The sequence below is a fragment of the Haliaeetus albicilla genome, chromosome 8, assembly GCF_947461875.1.
Source record: "Haliaeetus albicilla chromosome 8, bHalAlb1.1, whole genome shotgun sequence".
Classification (NCBI taxonomy): Eukaryota; Metazoa; Chordata; class Aves; order Accipitriformes; family Accipitridae; genus Haliaeetus; species Haliaeetus albicilla.
The window spans coordinates 2,900,870-2,918,200 of record NC_091490.1 but is presented as its reverse complement, the minus strand read 5'-3'; the positions used below and the strand labels follow the sequence as shown (position 1 = coordinate 2,918,200).

Here is a 17,331-nt window from a genome sequence, read left to right as displayed (position 1 = left end):
ACACAGCTGCACCGTGTATCCTAAACTGAGTCTTGCACATACACATTGCTGAAGGAACTCGTTTGAAAATAAGCTGGACAAGCAAAGGCAGTAGAGTATTTCCTTTTGTCCCAAGACAGTTGACATTGAATATTTCCACTTGATTGCCTGGACTTATTTAACTCTGATATTCTTCATATGGGTTGCCAAATCACGGGCTGAGTGCGGTATCCCTTTCCTCCCACTGTCATTCCTCTACTTTTATTCATTTAAAATAAGTGAAATTCCAGCCGGGAGTCTTCCTTTTGCGCTTTTTAATAACAAGGGTGTGTTGGTCAGACCCACAGATCGGACCTGCCAGGAGTTGTCTTCTTTTGTGAGTTATGGGCAGATCAAGCAATCAATGGTTAATCCTTTTTCCAACTGAGAAGCATGTGCTCTGTCTACGGCCACACTTCTGTCAGAAATCCTGCTGGTTCCTTCTTTGGCTTAAAACTCACGTCAGTTGAACATACGGAACAACCAGCAAACCCCTCCAGCGTCTTCAGGCTGGGTGGGCTCTGCGTTGTTGACTTTCTCCAAAGAGATCAATTCCATATAGAAAATTTCCAAAGGTCTGAGCTCAGTGGTGGTACTGATACCTGTGAGTATGGGGCACGTCCAAGTGTAGCATCAGCCTGGACTAATGTGGATAATCGAAAGCTCTGAATGAATGAAAATGCTTCTTTCCAGACTAGTATGTTAAATCAGACAGACTGCGTCAGACCCTCTGATGTGCCTGACAGGCTCTTTCCCTTTAGACAAAGGTTATCAACTCTTCAAGTTACCAATCACTAAATGTTTCTGTCTTGCAGTCACTGACTGAGACACTTTTTGCATTTCTTCTTGCCAATGTATGTTATGACAGAGAACTGGTGAGCTGCTAAACCTTTTGGTGCAAAAAGATAAATGCAATAAGCAGTCTGTAAGACTGGTCTCCCAGCTGCCTGACTCCAGCCGGGTCAGGTGGTTGCTTTATGTGCTGCAATGCAGATTTGAACTTTCAAATCCAGAATTAAAATTATTCTCTAGTCCAGCAGCTGGAAATGGTGTCCCCACAGCTGTAGGTTTGCTTGAGAAAAGGTTTGGAGATGTTCCCTTCCAGAGCAGTGTGTTGTTACACATCTATAATGGGAAGTAACTTGGTACACCGGCCTCTCTGTTGCACCTGGATTAAAGCTGTTTTCAGGCTTGCGACAGCTTGAATGGAGACTTTAATTTTAGTTTTTCTTTGAATATTCTGAAAGATCAGAAGGGCATAAAGGAAAGGATAAATGAAACAATTCGTCTCATAAAATGAACATTTCAGGGTCTAATCCTGCATCCCCATCGTGCTTTAAACACCTAGTGAAATCAGAAACACACAGCGCACACAGTGCTTGGGGGGGGGAAAAGGTCTCACTGTGGCCAGCAAAATCCTCCTCCAAGCAAAGAGGGTGTTACTGCTCTAAGATGTGTCTTTGGTAATTTAAGATAGAGTAACCATGTGGTCACAGAGGAGATTAACATTCCTTGGCCAGAAAGGACGAGCTCTTATTTTGAAAGCCACCTGGGTTCCACTTAAAAGTAGTAGAATACTTCAGGATTTATTACGACCGGGCAGACTCCTATTTAACAATGTCAAGACAGAGCTGTGGAAACACACACACTTTTCTTCTTTTGAGACACGCAACACACTGCATTTTGTCCTTGCACAGCTGTTGCTATTCTGTAACATCAAACCAGCAAAAAGCTTGGCCATGAAGGATACCTAATATTTGGATTTTATATGCAGTGTCTCCAATTTATGCGCTTAGAATCATGAAGATGACTTATGATGTGTTGTGTTTGCGTTGGCAACGGCTCAAAACCAGAAATATATTTCAGGCTTGGCTTTCCAGATATTATCTCAAGTCATTTAAAAGTTCATTATAGGGCACCCGCTAGTGCTGCTATAGTAAAGGGGCTGTCAGCATTTTTCAAGGGTTTATAACTCAGCCATTAAAAAAAAAATCTCTGTGGGCTGAAACTTGGCATTCAGGGTCTAGACCCAGCAGTAAATTGTTTTTACAAATTAAAAAAAAATCGGTTTGACTATTATTAAATTATAGGTGGGCTAAATTTTATTTAGAACTTTTTCAGGCTATTCTCCCATAGTTCTGTAAATTAAAATGTTTCCAAAATGTTTTTATAGAGTGCTACTCTAAAATATGGACCAGCTTTTGTTATGTTCTTGAAACCCTGAGATTTAACTTAAAATATAACAACAGTGCTTACCCCAGCATAGCACTTTTCACCTTCAAAGTGCTTTACGAGCATTATCTCATTAATGTACATAGCAGCCTCCCCATGATGTAAGAGGGATTATTATCCTCACTTTATAGCTGGATAGATTGAGCCAAAAGGTTTAAGGCTGTTTTTAAAAGGACTTAGTTGCACAAATCCCATGTGAGCTTTTGATTGGCTTTGGGTGTCTACTTCCCTTTGGCTCTTCTAAAAATCACAACTGAAGTGATTCACCCAAGACTACTCAGAGCCAGGATTAAAACTCAGAATTTCCAATGGCCAGTGCCACTAGACTGTTTAATTCTAAGAAGCGCAGTAATTATTTTGTATATAAGAACCACCGTGTTTCTAAGAAATTATTCTTTAGGTCAGAGGGAGTCAACTCTGGGCATCTGGGGAGCTCGCTGATGGCAGGGAGGCTGTCAAATGAAACATGGTAAAATACGGCGTGTTGTGAGACCATGGCCATGCGACACAGGGTCTTCATCGTGTGTGTAAGCAGCAGGCTCATGCCCGTTTCATCGGCCCTGTTTGCCTCCTGCTGAAAGCACAAAAGGAGGTTTTACTCCCGTTTTTCTTGGCCTTTGGTCCCAGAAGGAGGAGATGTTAATGCTGATGGCACCAGAAAGTGGCTGACAGAAACCTGGTCACAGGCAGGAACTATTTTATATGTTCTTTGCATAGTTGTTCTTAAAGGGAGAGGATGGTGGCAGTAGCTTTGGAGATTTGATGGGCTTGGTAGGTGAGAGTTAGACACAAGTATTAAAAGTAAAATTGGGCTTCTCTTTGGCTGCTCCATGCTGGGCAAGGACAGCAATAGATGGCTTTTGTGCATGCCAGGCAAGGAATGCTCATAATTTTTATGCCTCAGTAACAGTCCAAGGTTTTTTGGAAGCACTGTTAGACATTAATCTCATTTTCAATTACAGAACTGCTTTGTCTGTGAGAAATGTCTTCTCATGAATGAAGCTTGCATTTGCTTGAAACCTGCCCTGTTTAAATCTCATCTCAGGTGATCTGCTTGATCTGATTTATGATTTGGATGCAAAATTCATGGATTTGAGGACTAAGCTAAGCTGAGTTTACCAGATACATTTTGCTTTAGTGTTTTTTAGTAGTTCGTGAAGGAAGGTGGAGAACACTTAGAGGAGTCGGAAGTGCCTGGTGCTGAGCGGCTATTTCTGTTTGTACCAATAGACAAGTTGCACCATAGCTCTTGCATTACAGCCATACTTTTTCACTGACTTACTGTTGCTAGTGATACTTTAAAATCCTTCTCCAGCCTTTGGAAACCTGCCCTACATCCTTACTCCTTTATTTGCCACTGCTGTATACCATAGGACCTTTAAAATATTTTATTTACTGTGGTATTTGTCAGCAAGACCATCACAGGACTGAGGCCATTCTGTTTTCTGACTGTGTTATACTGTAGATGTCTGAAACAGTCTTTGAAATGTTATCAGGAATTATATAACTGACTGTGGTATAGAAATGTTACATTGGATAATTAAATGCGGTTATCCAGTTCCATGCTATTAGTGCGATTTTATTAAACCCAGATTGTGGAGAGAACCCAAGAATACATGTGCTGACTTAGATTATGCTTCCCAGAGAGGTTATTAAGATAGCAAGTCAGAAACGTTTCTAGTCTTGCAATGAAGCATGCAGAAATGGTTCTGGAGAGCTGAAAGGCCAGTCTGACACCCTGGCACCGGACCCTGTTGTCTGCCTTCACCAAAGGCTGGGATCTCTGCCCTTTTTACCCCATACTTAGATCTCCTAACTAATTAAATCCATGGGAGCATAGGTAACAGTCCTGTTTTGCACAGTTTCATACCTGCACGTTAAAAGGCTACTTGATCAGTGAAAAAAAAAATGTGTATGGGCAGTGCCTTTGTGCTGAACGTTAATCCTAATGGCTCCTCAAGACCAAATGAGAACAGGGACGCCTTGTATAAAGTGCCATGCAAATACAGGGTAGGAGCTTACGTGTTAAACAGGTTAAATACAAAGGAAAGAGATATTGATATACTCAGAACGTAATGAATGGAGTAGATAGTGAAGACATGATTAAAGTAAATAATTAGGGAGGTGAATTAGTTAGGCAAGTTAGGTGGCTAAGCTGGTTTTATACGTGCTAGAGATTTTTTTCATACTATTAGGCAGGCTTATTGCTGGAGTTAACAGTAGATGTACCTGAGAACAGTGGAGCATAAGCAGCATAGCACAAGTTTACGTACCGATAGGCTTTTCTTGACCTCCCGGGTTGACTCGGAGAGCGCAGGAGCAGAGTACAGCCTCTGGAGTTCTCATTCCTTGGCTGCCCTGCTGAGACAGCCAGCAGATGATAATGGGGTTTGGCCAGTAATGACCACTGTTAGATTTGAACCTGTGACACGGAGATGAAAGCCTGCGTATTCCATTCCCCGTACCCAATCCATCTCGCTCTCTGCTTTTAAAGGATTTAATTAAATGTTGAATACAGTTAACTAGAAATAGTCCCCTTCCTGAACGATGCAGAATGAAATAGCACTTGACAGGAGAAGGCAGTGCTCAAGAATGGATTAGAAGAGATTAATTTTGCTAAATTTTGATTTAACATTCTCTATCTTAACAAAAGAATTCTTGAGCTTCTGCTTGCACCTATCATGAGACCTATTTCAGATAAACTTCAGTCCTCTTAGCAAGGGAAATACTGAGTGAGAAAAAAGTCTCCATCTCCTAGATATGATCCTTACTCCTCATCTATGCAGTTAGTGCTTACAAAATCCTTGACAACATACTCTCTACACTGCTCTGCAAATCAATTAAAAATGGCTCTAAAATCTTCACTTCCGAGTGATTCATTTCATATATTCCTATATTCTGTGGGTCCTAACATGAGCAGGGACAGCTCTGCACGGGCATCAAAATGAGCAGCTAGGTTTCTGATATATGTTTTTCATGTTTATTGGTTAGCAAAAATGAAAAAATAAAAGAAAAAAAGAAAAGCAATGTTACCTTCTTTTTCTGTGTTGAATGAAGCCAAATAAGATGAAGTTGAGAAAGTAGAGAGAGTCTGTGGGTGTATGAAGGAAGAGAAGTTTTCAAGAAATACAGCATTGCTATAGTGCAATGGAAATTCCAAAATTTCTTCCTTTTATTACCATGCAAAACTATATGAGACATATTGCATGCCCTGAAACATCAATTAACAAGTATTATCATTTTCTACTAAACCTGATAGCCACTTCCTTTGTTTCCCTTTCAAAGACAAGCATGAGCTCTCTTTAAAATGACATTTCCTGAGCTGGAGTTCCTTATTCACCCTTTTTTTCTTTTTACGTGACAGATTACTTCTTGACACTTGATGAACCTATGAATAACATAACTACCACCCTTGGCCAGACTGCAGAGCTGCACTGTAAAGTCTCTGGCAATCCTCCTCCGACGGTCCGTTGGCTGAAAAACGACGCACCAGTTGTCCAAGAACCCCGGAGGATCTCCTTCCGTGCCACAAGCTATGGGTCTCGACTGCGAATAAGGAACCTTGACACTACAGATACCGGCTACTTCCAGTGCGTTGCGACTAACGGCAGAAAGACTGTTTCTACAACCGGTGTGCTGTTTGTAAAATTTGGTAAGTTTTTTCCTTTTAAGCTGTTCAAACTGTTACTTAGAAAAACAACTCTGGAGAAAGGCGTGTTTATCCACTGAAAATGAACGCACTGATGTAGTAGTATCAGCCGGTCTGATTCAGCCTATTTCTGGGACCATTTCTGGGATGCCAGTTTATCCTCCCTGCCTGTTTGCCCTTCGCTCAGCTGAGACACCCGTGTTGCCAGCTGTAACGGTGGCTTTTATTATATAAAAGCCTACTGGAAGCAGGACTGAAACACAGGGGTCACTAAATGGCAATGTTCATTAATATGCTACTTGAGTGGATTCAGTCCAGAGGAGTAAAAATATTTTATTCTCAAGTGCCTGAGTGACCTTCTTTGTCTCTAGTAAGTGAGAAATTTCAGCTTGCAGTGTAGATTGGGGGCATGTTGGTGATATATATGTATACCTGTCAGGTAAAATAAGCACTTTTTCTTCAAAGTTTCTATTGAGATAATTGCCTTCAAAGCTGATCTTACGACTGAGAAGATTCCAAACAAGAAACAGGTTTTGTGTGTCTTCTCTTCCACCTCCATACTCAGAGGGAAATAATTCACTGAGATGAAGATATTTGCAAAGTCCTAGTTAATCCTCTTAGGAACTGGACAAATAACACACAATGAGTGATGTATGTGATGAGTTTCATAGTCTTTTTCATAAATCTCCTACTTTTTCTAAATTCTAATATGAAATTAATCATTAGGTGTTCTCATAAGGCAGTTGTCTTTTACCTTGTATCTGAAATTTAGGAGATTTTCATCTGAAAGACGATACTTTTGTAGAAGCCTCTGTAGAAAACGGAGAGTATTTTTCTTTTTTCTGACTGGAGCAATATTAAATCTCACAATTTGGTTTCTAGACCAAATACTCGTTAGTATGAACTTCCCTGAGATCTGCTGCAGCCGAGTCTTCAGTCTGCGCTGTGCCGGTGAACATGCGCTCGCGCCCACTCAGCCCTTCCAGTAGTTGCCAAAATGCAAGCACCGAGGGCAGTAACAGCGAAACCCTCTCAGCCAAACCCCGCTGAGGTCACAGCGAATTTGATCAATGCATCTGAATCAGGCCTAGGTTGAATTCCCTGACAAATAATGAAGATGGATAGGGGGAAATGATGCTGTTTTCTCCCAGTTGTAGTTACAACTCCTGTACAAGCCTCCTGTGGTTTGCTGTGACCTTTTCCATGATGGCCCAAGACACAGTGGAAATGCAGAATGAGTGCCTCACCTGTTCATTGTCCTCATCTACGGCATTTTGCAGACAATCACTGCTACAGGATACGGTCTTGTCTTCGGTACAGAGAAACTGCAACTTGTCTGTTAAACTACATAAACCACATCCAACATGACAGACTGTTACTTTTATCTTTTAAAAGGTTTTCAAAAGCTTCCTGCTTGCTACCTCACCATAACTCATCACGCTGTTTTTCTTCTGTCACTTTTCCAGGTCCCCCGCCAACAGCAAGTCCAGGATCATCGTAAGTTGTTTCATGTCTGTTATGTCGATTCATTAATCTTACATTTCAGCAGTCAGAAGTTCATTTTTCATTTCGTGTGACAGGAGCACTTTTACATTCCACTTTAAGTCAGATAGTATGGTAATTTATTATAACTGAATTAGCTGTCTTGTAGATATATTTTCATGTTATCATGTCAACTCCTATTTCTTACCCTAGACTTCTTAATTTCCAATATTATTACCTTTAGATCCTCTGGTGCCTTCAGTCTTTGAACTGATTTCAGTGTACCTACAGGTATGAGTAGAAACTGATCTTCGTACATGTCGCGGCCCAATCTGTAAAAATATTTATCACTCTAAGTAGATTTTACTACCTAGGGGCTTCTTACTGAATTTAAGGGGACTGATGGTCGTAAACTGTATCTGCATCTATCTGTACCTGTATTAGTAAACTGTCTTAAAACTGAGTTTGTAAAGATCGAGTACATGGGTGGGGGTAGTGGCTGTTTTTACAACAGCTCCCTGTATCCTGGAGCTCGGGTTTGGTTCCTGCTGCAGGGTCCAAGCTGCTGGGTCTGAGCAGTAGCTACGTTGTTGTATCTTGCAGTGGAGTTTCTGTCTTTGGTAGCTTTTGAGAATGTACATTTATGTTCCTCTCTAGTTTCAAGATACGTGATCAAACTTGCTCACCTTTTATAGTCCCTTATTGTTTTAAAGTGTGATCTTCAACTCTTCTGAAGTTTGAAATTAATTTTGTGATAGAGTGTCCAGCTTGTTCACATCTTATGTGCATGGTACAATCCTGAAAACCTGCCTCTCCTGGTGAGGGAAGCTGCACCATTAGAAAAGAAATACAGTACCAACTAAAGCATAAAATGAAACTATTAATAGAATTACAAGGGATGCAGAAGCTTGGGGATGTGAATGTTCCTCACTGTCCTTATAGAAGATTGTTCACAAAGTATTGCAGAGGATATAAATTAGGGAAGGCATCTGACCACAAAAGGACATGCTAGGATGCCCTCTAATGGAACATCATAAAATGTGTTTTTGTCTTCCCTGTTGAAGGTACCTGACATGAAGTTACTGAGTTTGTTTTTGGAAGGGGAACTCTGCTTGGACTTAGGCTCCGTTTTGTGATTGCGGTGTTCTGGGGAGGAAAGCTTCATGGTGCTGTGGGAAGTGGGGGCTGTTGTGCTCTTTAGCAGTTTGGAGACTTAATTAACGAGTTGAGAAGATGTGTATTTTGTGTCTGCTTCCACCTAGTTTGGGGTTTCTGAAATTTGTAAGGTTAAGCGACATGTCCTTGGTGGTCAGAAACCCACGGGAGAGCAGTGTAAGCACAGAAAGCAGAGAGCTGTACTGGAATTTCACTGTCTAGGGCATTCAGGATTGCCTCACTTTTTTAAAACAAAATAGATTTGGGAACCTCTTCCCCATTTTTCTTTCTGGCAGGGTTTGGGGGGTTTTTTGCCCCCCTGCAAAAAAAAAAAGACCACAACTTAACTAGCTAAAAGCCTCGCCCAGTTATGGAGAAGTAACAGTAAATGGTCCCTCTAATACAGTGAGTGTTGGGCTGAGCTCTAAGGTGATGTCTACACAGCGTCATCCAGACCATGAGAAAAAAACAAACTAGTGTCATGAGTGCTAGTCTGGAGACTAGGAGTATTACACGCTGCCTGAACTAAGCACCCTTCTTCTAGCTTAACATGGCCCTGTCTTATTCTGCATGCAAAGCCCATATATCCAGGGAACAAACAACCACTATTTTCTGTATGCACCATATCAAACATTAAATAGGCTTTAAAGTAACTTTGTCTGAGATTTTAATTTTGTTTTCAGCATTCTCCACCCATTGGTATACATGTGTACAAACACAAAGAATGTGAAAAGGTAAAAAAAAAGTGAGACATCCTCTTTAATAGTCCTCTATAATAGTTGACTTTATCATTGTGCCTTATGATTTTGTAACCAAACAAGATATTTAATCACTTCATTATCCTGGGAGGTTGTGGGCTCTGTCTACTAAGAGGTCACATTGTACTAAACATTAGAGAGAAACATATTGAAAGAAATGTGCAGAGGGATCTCTGTTTTACTGAATGGAGAACGTTTACATTGCTGTAGGAGCTAACCAGATTTAATCTGTGAAATGAGAGAATCAGGAAGGAGCTTATGACAAAGAAATGCTAAACTTGGAACTCGTACTAAATGAGAGTAAAGAAGAGGTCACTGTACGTCATCTTGAACCTAGTTTATATCTGCTGCCAGTGGCGTGAGTGCAAGAGCCTTACGGATAGCAGGAGCGGGTTAGGTCCAGCTGTGTGAAGCAAAATTGCAAAGAGAAATTGCATGTTGTGGAATGCAGGAGGGAAATTGCCTCAAAATCTGTTCCTTGCTGTTTGCTGTTCTTTCCATGCAAACAATATCTTGAGTATTGTATAGCCCACTCATGCATAGCCTTCTCCCTGTACAAGTTGGCAAACAAATTTGTAGCTACGAAATGACTGAAAATTTGGTGGAAGTGCCTGTGGTAAGAGTGAGCCCACATTATGTAGGTAAGTGTCACAAAAAAGTGTTTGAAGGACTACTGGCTAAAGGCAGCAGTACTCTTCAGCACAGGGGAACAGAGCATTTTGTACAGCTCTGCTAAATTTTCTTGTCTGAAAAATTTATTTAAGTTTTTCTAGAGATTAAAACATAATTTTTCTGATATTTTGATTGCAAATTTCTTCAAATATGAAGATAAGTTGGAGCTTGCTCCCTGTGAGACCCTTGGAATGCATCAGCCCTCAGACAGTTGTGTTGTTTCATAGTCTCGATGCCATTTTAGGACTCCTCATTGCTATTAGATGGGCAATAAGTATAGTCATGAGATCTGTGAAAACCAACCCCATCTATGCCAGCCTCAATTTTCAAGTTCTAGGTTGATAGACATACTACATGGTTGACCTCCCTCCCCATCACTGAAGACTCATGGAAGTCCTATGGGTCTAACACTTTCTTCAGGAACAGTCCTGGAAGCTGGGTCATAAAATATCTTCCTGCCATTTTTCCAAAAGTTAGGGCATTGATCTGGGCGCTTTGGCTAAACTGGCTCTGGGTCTGTGGGTTCAGCTGATTTTGGTTCCCCAAAATACCTTCACGGGAACCTATGGCTCTCTTCCCTTGCTGTGCAGGCTGACCGCTGATGTTGCTCTGAGCAAATGGACACTCGCCATACCTCATCATAGGGACATATCATATTATTTTACAGTGGTTAAATGAAGGCTAAATGTGGAAAGCACTTTGAAGGATGTTGTGGAAATGAAAACTTGTACTTGGATAGTGTTTGACCTTATCAGCATGAGTTTCTTCTCATATGATAAGGCAATGAACAAAATTGATGGCAAGTAGCAGCCTTGTGCAGTGGGTATGTTTTTCCCATGTTGTCTTTATCAATCTACCATGAGTGGAAGGTTCTGTTCATTTAAGGATTTAATTTGAGGATCATGTTTTTTAAAAAATCCATATGCTCAGCACTTTTTCTTCACATAATTTATAGGTGCCGAGTTCTGCACTGATGTGATGGCAGAAAAATAGATGGACCAACCGTAGCTTAAAAATAAAAAGATTAAATGGATGCCTTCTGTAAAAGAAGACAGGCAATGCTAGATAACATAATAATTGACGTGTGTGTTACATCCTTATTCTTTCTGCTTTCCTTAAGCACTGTTATAGCTAGCTAGAGCCAAAAGTCTGATTTGCAAATCAGTCTGAAGCAACTGAAAGAAAACTCAGCAGAAACACACTACTGCAGTCCATAAGGAAATCAAGGACCCAAGGTATTGCTGCAGTGTAAAGCACTGGCTGACCTGAACGTCCTTCCTTTAACTCCCTTCTGTTTGGCAAAGGTCAGCTTTAAAGCCCTTATCTGTGAGGCCGTGGAGTTACATTCCATTAACATGCACTGCTGCTCTGCATCTCTGACATAGCTTGAAGAAGCTTCTTTTGTTTAAAAAAAAACCCCACAAAACCCCCCACGCTCCTGCTTTATAAATAAATGATTATTTTATCTTTTGTTTTGCCGGAAGGTGCTACAGATACAGCGCCAGCTACAAGCAACTCAGTGAGCTGTGGGGAGAGTGCGAATGCCTCTGTCCCGCGGTCCAGATGCGTGCCCAGGAACCTGGGCAGCTGCGCCGGCTCTGGCTCTCGGACTACTGGAATAGTTTCCCTAAAGTGGATGGTGTCAAGGGCACCTCCACAACAGGCAGGACTCTTGGGGGGGGCCTCTTCTGGCAGATAAGTCAGGTCCTACTGGCTCTTGGTGTAAAAGGCCACCATCAGCTACTTTAGCCCCTTCTTTTTCCCTTGGAATTTATGTACGAAAACTCAAATTGAATTGATTGAATAATTTGAGGAAGACTGTAGGGAGCGTTTTGCTAGTTAACTCATGTGTCAGTGTATACTCGTGCAGTGCATATTTCTGTGTGTATGGATATATTGTACACGCATATATATGCACCGCTGTAGCCATCACTTCTAAAAATTTCCTGAAAGACTGTAACTTTAACATTACTTTTGAAGTTCCCATACTTCACATCACTTTGAAACTCACTTTTTATCCATCATCCACAGCAAGGTTTGGCCATTTAAGGACGTAGAAGTGTGTATCTTAACCTCAGGTCTCTCTGCTTGCTACAGAGATCAAAATCAGAAAGGGCTGAGGTCAGAGCGCAGCAGATTCCCAGAGATGAGAGAATTTAATATAACAATAGAGATACTCTGGCCTGGAAAATGGTTGTGTGCTCAAACTTCTCCATTATTATTGTCCTTTTTTCCTCATTCTGTATTGTTTTCACTACCTGGAGCAATGGTCCTGTGCTTGCCCTGAATTTCACCCACTCCAGGAGAAATCCTGGGCGCAAGTCACTGAAATTAGAGGAGGTTGAGCACACTTGCACTCTGTTTGAGAACTGCCACAAGAACTGTAGTGGGAAAGAAAACAAAACCACTGTTTTACATGGTCCAGTGTGAAAATGAGCTAGAAAAACCCTGCTTGGAGTATAGTCCAGTGAGAAGAGTTCAGGAAAATGCTCTGTATATTCTGTGTTGGAAAACCACACACAATTTATTGTGTTGTGAGTTTGTTTCAAAAAGGCTTAACCTGCAGATTAAATAGTTCACTCAACAACATGGACTTTTGAATTTATTACAGTGGAAACACCAGAAGAACAGCATGGCACCTCTTGGAACTTATTCCGTAAGTTCACAAGATGTGGTGTTTTAGGTTTTAAAGGAGAAAAATGACTAGCTCATCAATATTACTACTCTTGGATGTGCAGTGGTTACTGTGCAGCAGAGAGACGATGGCGTGAATGTAAATCAGACTCGATATATATACCATGGGCTGGCACCTCCTGAGTAGAGTGTATACAGCCCTTGTGTCAGTGTTGCTCTTGTACAGTCCTTTTATTCTTAATGTAGCCTTTTCTATATATATAACCTAAATATGGTATTGTTTTGTTCTTTATTTAACCACTGGGAATGAGGAGAGGAGAGGAGGTAAAGAGGAGAGGAGAGGGCTGTAATTTTAAGGGGCATTTGATTCATAAAATCAAATGGGGTTTGTGATTCCCAGAAATAACTTGCAAGGCTTGTGAAACCACAAACCCCAGAGGGTTCTCCCATCCTCTTTTTCAGTGATTAAGGGTTTTTGTTTTTTTTTTTTAGTTAAACACATCTGGGTTTTTTAGTAAAACAGATCTTTTATACAGTGGCTCTGTGTGGCTGGATGTCAGCATGGTTCCTTCAACGAGAAAACGCATAACCACTGGCCAGCATCCAGGTGAGACTTGGCCATCTGTGTATTTGATTGTGGATTTCAAAAAGTAATAGAGAGACTTTCCCCTTTTGGCCACAGAAGCTAAATTTTATAGAAGAAAAAATGCTGATAAAGAGGCAAGAGTAGATTCACCAGAGAGCCGCTCCGGCAGCATCCTGGGACCGACCTCCCTGCTGCTGCCCGCTGCCTACCCACAGCACCCAGCACCCCAGGGCTCCTGCACTCAGGCTGGGTGCCAGGCGTGACCCCCAGGGTCTTGGTGAAGGAGGAGTAGTGACTTCCAGTCCTGTAACATGTTTTGTGGCTGTCCCAGAAACTACCTTCCTGCTGCTTAGGGATGGTGGAAATTTTGAACGAGGACTGAATGCAAGTCCCACGAGTTTTGGCGCAGGATCTTTTATAGCCCCACTGCGTGTTGGCACAACAGTTTGTACATATGGCGTGTAGGATCTGAGACGCAAACTTGAAGTGGGATATTCTATGAGGAGGCCAATATAAATATATCTGTGCAAAAAAATCACACGGTATGAAGATGAAGTCTGAGTGGCTGATGCTGACAGAAACCATGTTACGTTCTGTTGCATTACTTCATTTGAGTGAAAATAATACTCCCTTAGTTTTGCCAGAGTCTGAGAGTCAGATTATCTGCTGTGAGCATGCCAGTCGTGGAATTGAAATGTTTCTAGGGAGAGCTGGACTTGTCCTCTTCACTGGGTCTTTGATCTGGTGCACACTTATCTGTTATGCCACTGTCTCACCTTTTCCTTTGTTCTGATTATTCCGCTGCAATTTTCTTTGCAACATCCCTGTAGCATCGCAGACAGTAAGGTGACTGCTGAGGCACCAGGGAGTACGGTTTAGGGTTTTAACAACAACGGTTTAGGAAAGGGCATGCGCTTGAACTTTTCTGGGCAAGCAAAAATAAATGAAAACCTCTGGGTAAATGTAGTACAGGGTTTAGGAAGCCATATTTGTCTCTTGTATTACATGAATTGGCTACAGACAGTATTCTGGTGCATTTTACGTTGCTAAATATACACGTGATCTGAGAATCCCAGGATCCTTTGCCTCTTTACCTGCTCTTATCTCCCAGACCACATATGGGAAACTGAGCCAGAGTAAGATTAAACAGGTGTTTCAGTTGCTTTAACTGCAGCGGTTTGTGCTACTTTAGATGCAGCTGAAGTCGCACTGGTCACCTTCTCTGGGTTTGACACCCTGGGGTGATTTGCCCAAGCTATTGCATGTGTAGCCTGTAATGAAATAGAGAATTGAGCTCTGTCTCTGGAGGCACAGGCTAAAACCTGTGCCACTGGATTATTGTTCTTGTCTGCTGCAGCTGTGCATCGTCCACTGGTTTCCTTGTGAGCAATGCTGCAAAAATCTGAGTTCTTTGCCACAGAGCTCTTACCCCAGCTATTACTAATGAAGTGGGTTAAATTGTATTTTGTTATGCTGTGTTAAGTCTATAGAAAAGAAACTGGCTTCTAGTTGGGAGAAAGATCGACCTTAGAAAGTGCTTTTCACTTTTGAAAGGGTATCTGATAAACACTTTTACAAATTTTAGCTGAAGTGTTCCACTCTTATCTGCCTGTAGTGCAAACAGAAAGCCCTTCTGTCTTCAAGCAGCACAAAGGAAAGGTATGACACAATATGGAGACATAATTGTATTATCTGAAAACAAATTAATTACACTGATGTCAATATTTTTTTAAGTGGGGAGAGAGAAGGGAGTAAAGTACATCATGTCTTGGACATGGGGAGCCAGAGTTCCCTAATGCATTTTTGTAATACAAGGGAAAAGACAATGTGCTATGAAGAACAGGATTTGTTTTCATTCTGCGCAGGATCACCCATAGCAACTACATATGCAAATAAATGTTTGGTATAGAAATGGCCTTTGTGGAATGCTACAGTATTTGGAGAGTATTTTGACTTTTATGTCTACAAGGCTTTAATACGACCCAGTTGCATAGTCAGTAACCCCTGACGTTGCACACAGGATTTGTAGCAACACTCCAGGAGACTCGGGGAGTTGAAACCTTGACTCCAGCATTTTGTTCACCTCATCCTGAAGCCAGCTTGTCTGCTTACGAGCAGCACTGTTGCCTGCTCACCCCATCTTTTTCAAGCAGACGTCTACGCAGGCAGCTTAGTGCAGCATCCCGCTACACCCAGCTCACTTCAGCAGCTGCTCTGTGCTACGTAAGGATGGGAACACAAGCACTGCTCTTTCATTTCTTGGCAAAATCAGTTCTCAGCTCTGCGTGGTGGCCTTCCCCAAGAGGTGGTAACACAGATCCTTGTGCTAATTCCCGCTGTGCAGCCAAACAGAGAAAAGAAGTATGTACAGCGCGTTTTACACGGTGGAAGACTTTCTTGACGTGCCCACAGAGGTCAGAAGGAGGCAGGCAGTGTGGATTGTGCGTGTGTTACAATCCACAGTGGAAGTGAAGATGAAAAGATGAAATTCTTTTTACTTGCTTAGGAAGTGCTCAGCTTTCAGCATTTTGGAAATACTGGATCAGGTCTTGTGCCTTTTTATACTTAGCTGCTTTTTAGCATGTTAATTTAGCTTTCCTCCATTAGTTCAGTTTCACCAAGCTTGTTTGACCACGTTTGATAAATGCTGAGGACAACACTGAAAGGTGAATTTATGCTGTCGTTATAAACTAGGCTCAGATACCTTATTTGACATTTTTTAACACTGTGGATCTAGGAACATTTCAAATCCCATGCAGGAACCTGGGGGAGCTGATACATAAAGTGTGGATAGAGGATAGATTTTCTTTTCTCTAATTGGTGATCTCAATTGTCAGTGTTTATACAAACACTTAAAGAAATCCTGTAATTATATAATTTGACCCTGAGTTACAGACTATGTGCGTATTTTCCTGATTTGTTTAAAAAGGAGCAAAGTGAGGATCACTTTGAAGTTTCTTCAGTTTGGCAACAGAAAGGAAAAAAAAAGTCAGGAAAGGCTGAAAAGTTGCATTACTTACGCTGATCCTCTCCTGCAGCCTTCAGGGTATTGTGTTTATGGAGATATTCTTTAACTGCTGCAGGAAAAAAAAAAAAAAAAAGAAAACAAAAAAGATCATTACGCACAGTTGGCAATCTGTGTCTGACTAAGTCTGATAATAAACTGAGTCTTGTGAGTTAAACCAGTCAGACCTGCCAAGTATTGTTCCTATTAATGCTATATATCCTTAACGTCACACAAAGGCCTTTTTCCCACTGAACTCCCTGGCAGAAGTTGTCTGGGTAGGAGTTCATTCCACCCCAGGACAGAGGGCCCGTGCTACTAAGCTCTACATTAAGGCTGCAGCTAAGACTGGTTGGAAAAAAGTATTGGATATGATTAAAAATATTGAGCCTTCAATATTTGGTTTTATTCCATGTTGAAATGAAGCTGAGACCATTAGGCATTTTTCTCAGAAAATAAATGTTGCATAGCCCCTAGCCCAGCATATACTAACTTGAGAGGAGGAAGACGCTGGCCCTGCTTTGGAGCAGAGGTATAACCTGGTTTTCCCATATTTCATGTGGTCATTCCAGATAACAGCTATTTTGAGGCCAACCCAAAAATTCCTTCTGGAGCTGCTAAAAGATTGCAGCAGCAATTTTGTCCAAACCACTGTGTTTTTGTGAAACATTCCAGTTTTCAGAAAGTTGATGTTTTCTCTCTAAGACAATTTTCATCAAAAAAAATCTCATTTAGCTCTAATCATAAGAGCAATTTAAATAACTTACAAGGATTTCTTTGAGCCTGAAGGCTGTGAGGCAAATCTGACAATATTACAATTAATTTCACCCTTCCTGGACCGGGTCAGGTTACAGTACTGGCTAAACAGAGCCTGTCTTTGTGCTGCTTTATTTTGGAAAGGACCTGCCCTGAATGTATGTCTTGTCCTTAAAGAGGGCAAATAAAAAATTATATTTTAGACTGTCTCTTATTCACATGGGATTAGATTTGTGTTATGCTTGGACCACACAGTATCTTAAAGTTTCTGGCAGAGATTATTGGTCTGTTGTTTTATTTGCATATATTTACAGCACAGTACCTTCTTCAATGGCTCTTCATCTAAGAGTTGCTAAAATAGAGATGATTACTTTTGTTTTGGGCA

The 17,331-nt window shown here is 41.3% G+C and overlaps 1 protein-coding gene across 2 annotated transcripts in view; it reads left to right on the top strand.

Annotated features, from left to right (window-relative positions):
- ROR1 (receptor tyrosine kinase like orphan receptor 1) overlaps positions 1-17,331 on the top strand; it is a 170,897-nt gene that overhangs the window by 122,465 nt on the left and 31,101 nt on the right. For both annotated transcript variants that reach the window (XM_069788516.1, XM_069788515.1), the window contains exons 3-4: positions 5,615-5,902; positions 7,366-7,396. In XM_069788516.1, the coding sequence (XP_069644617.1) occupies positions 5,615-5,902; positions 7,366-7,396 (319 nt within the window). The remainder of the gene's footprint in view (positions 1-5,614; positions 5,903-7,365; positions 7,397-17,331) is intronic.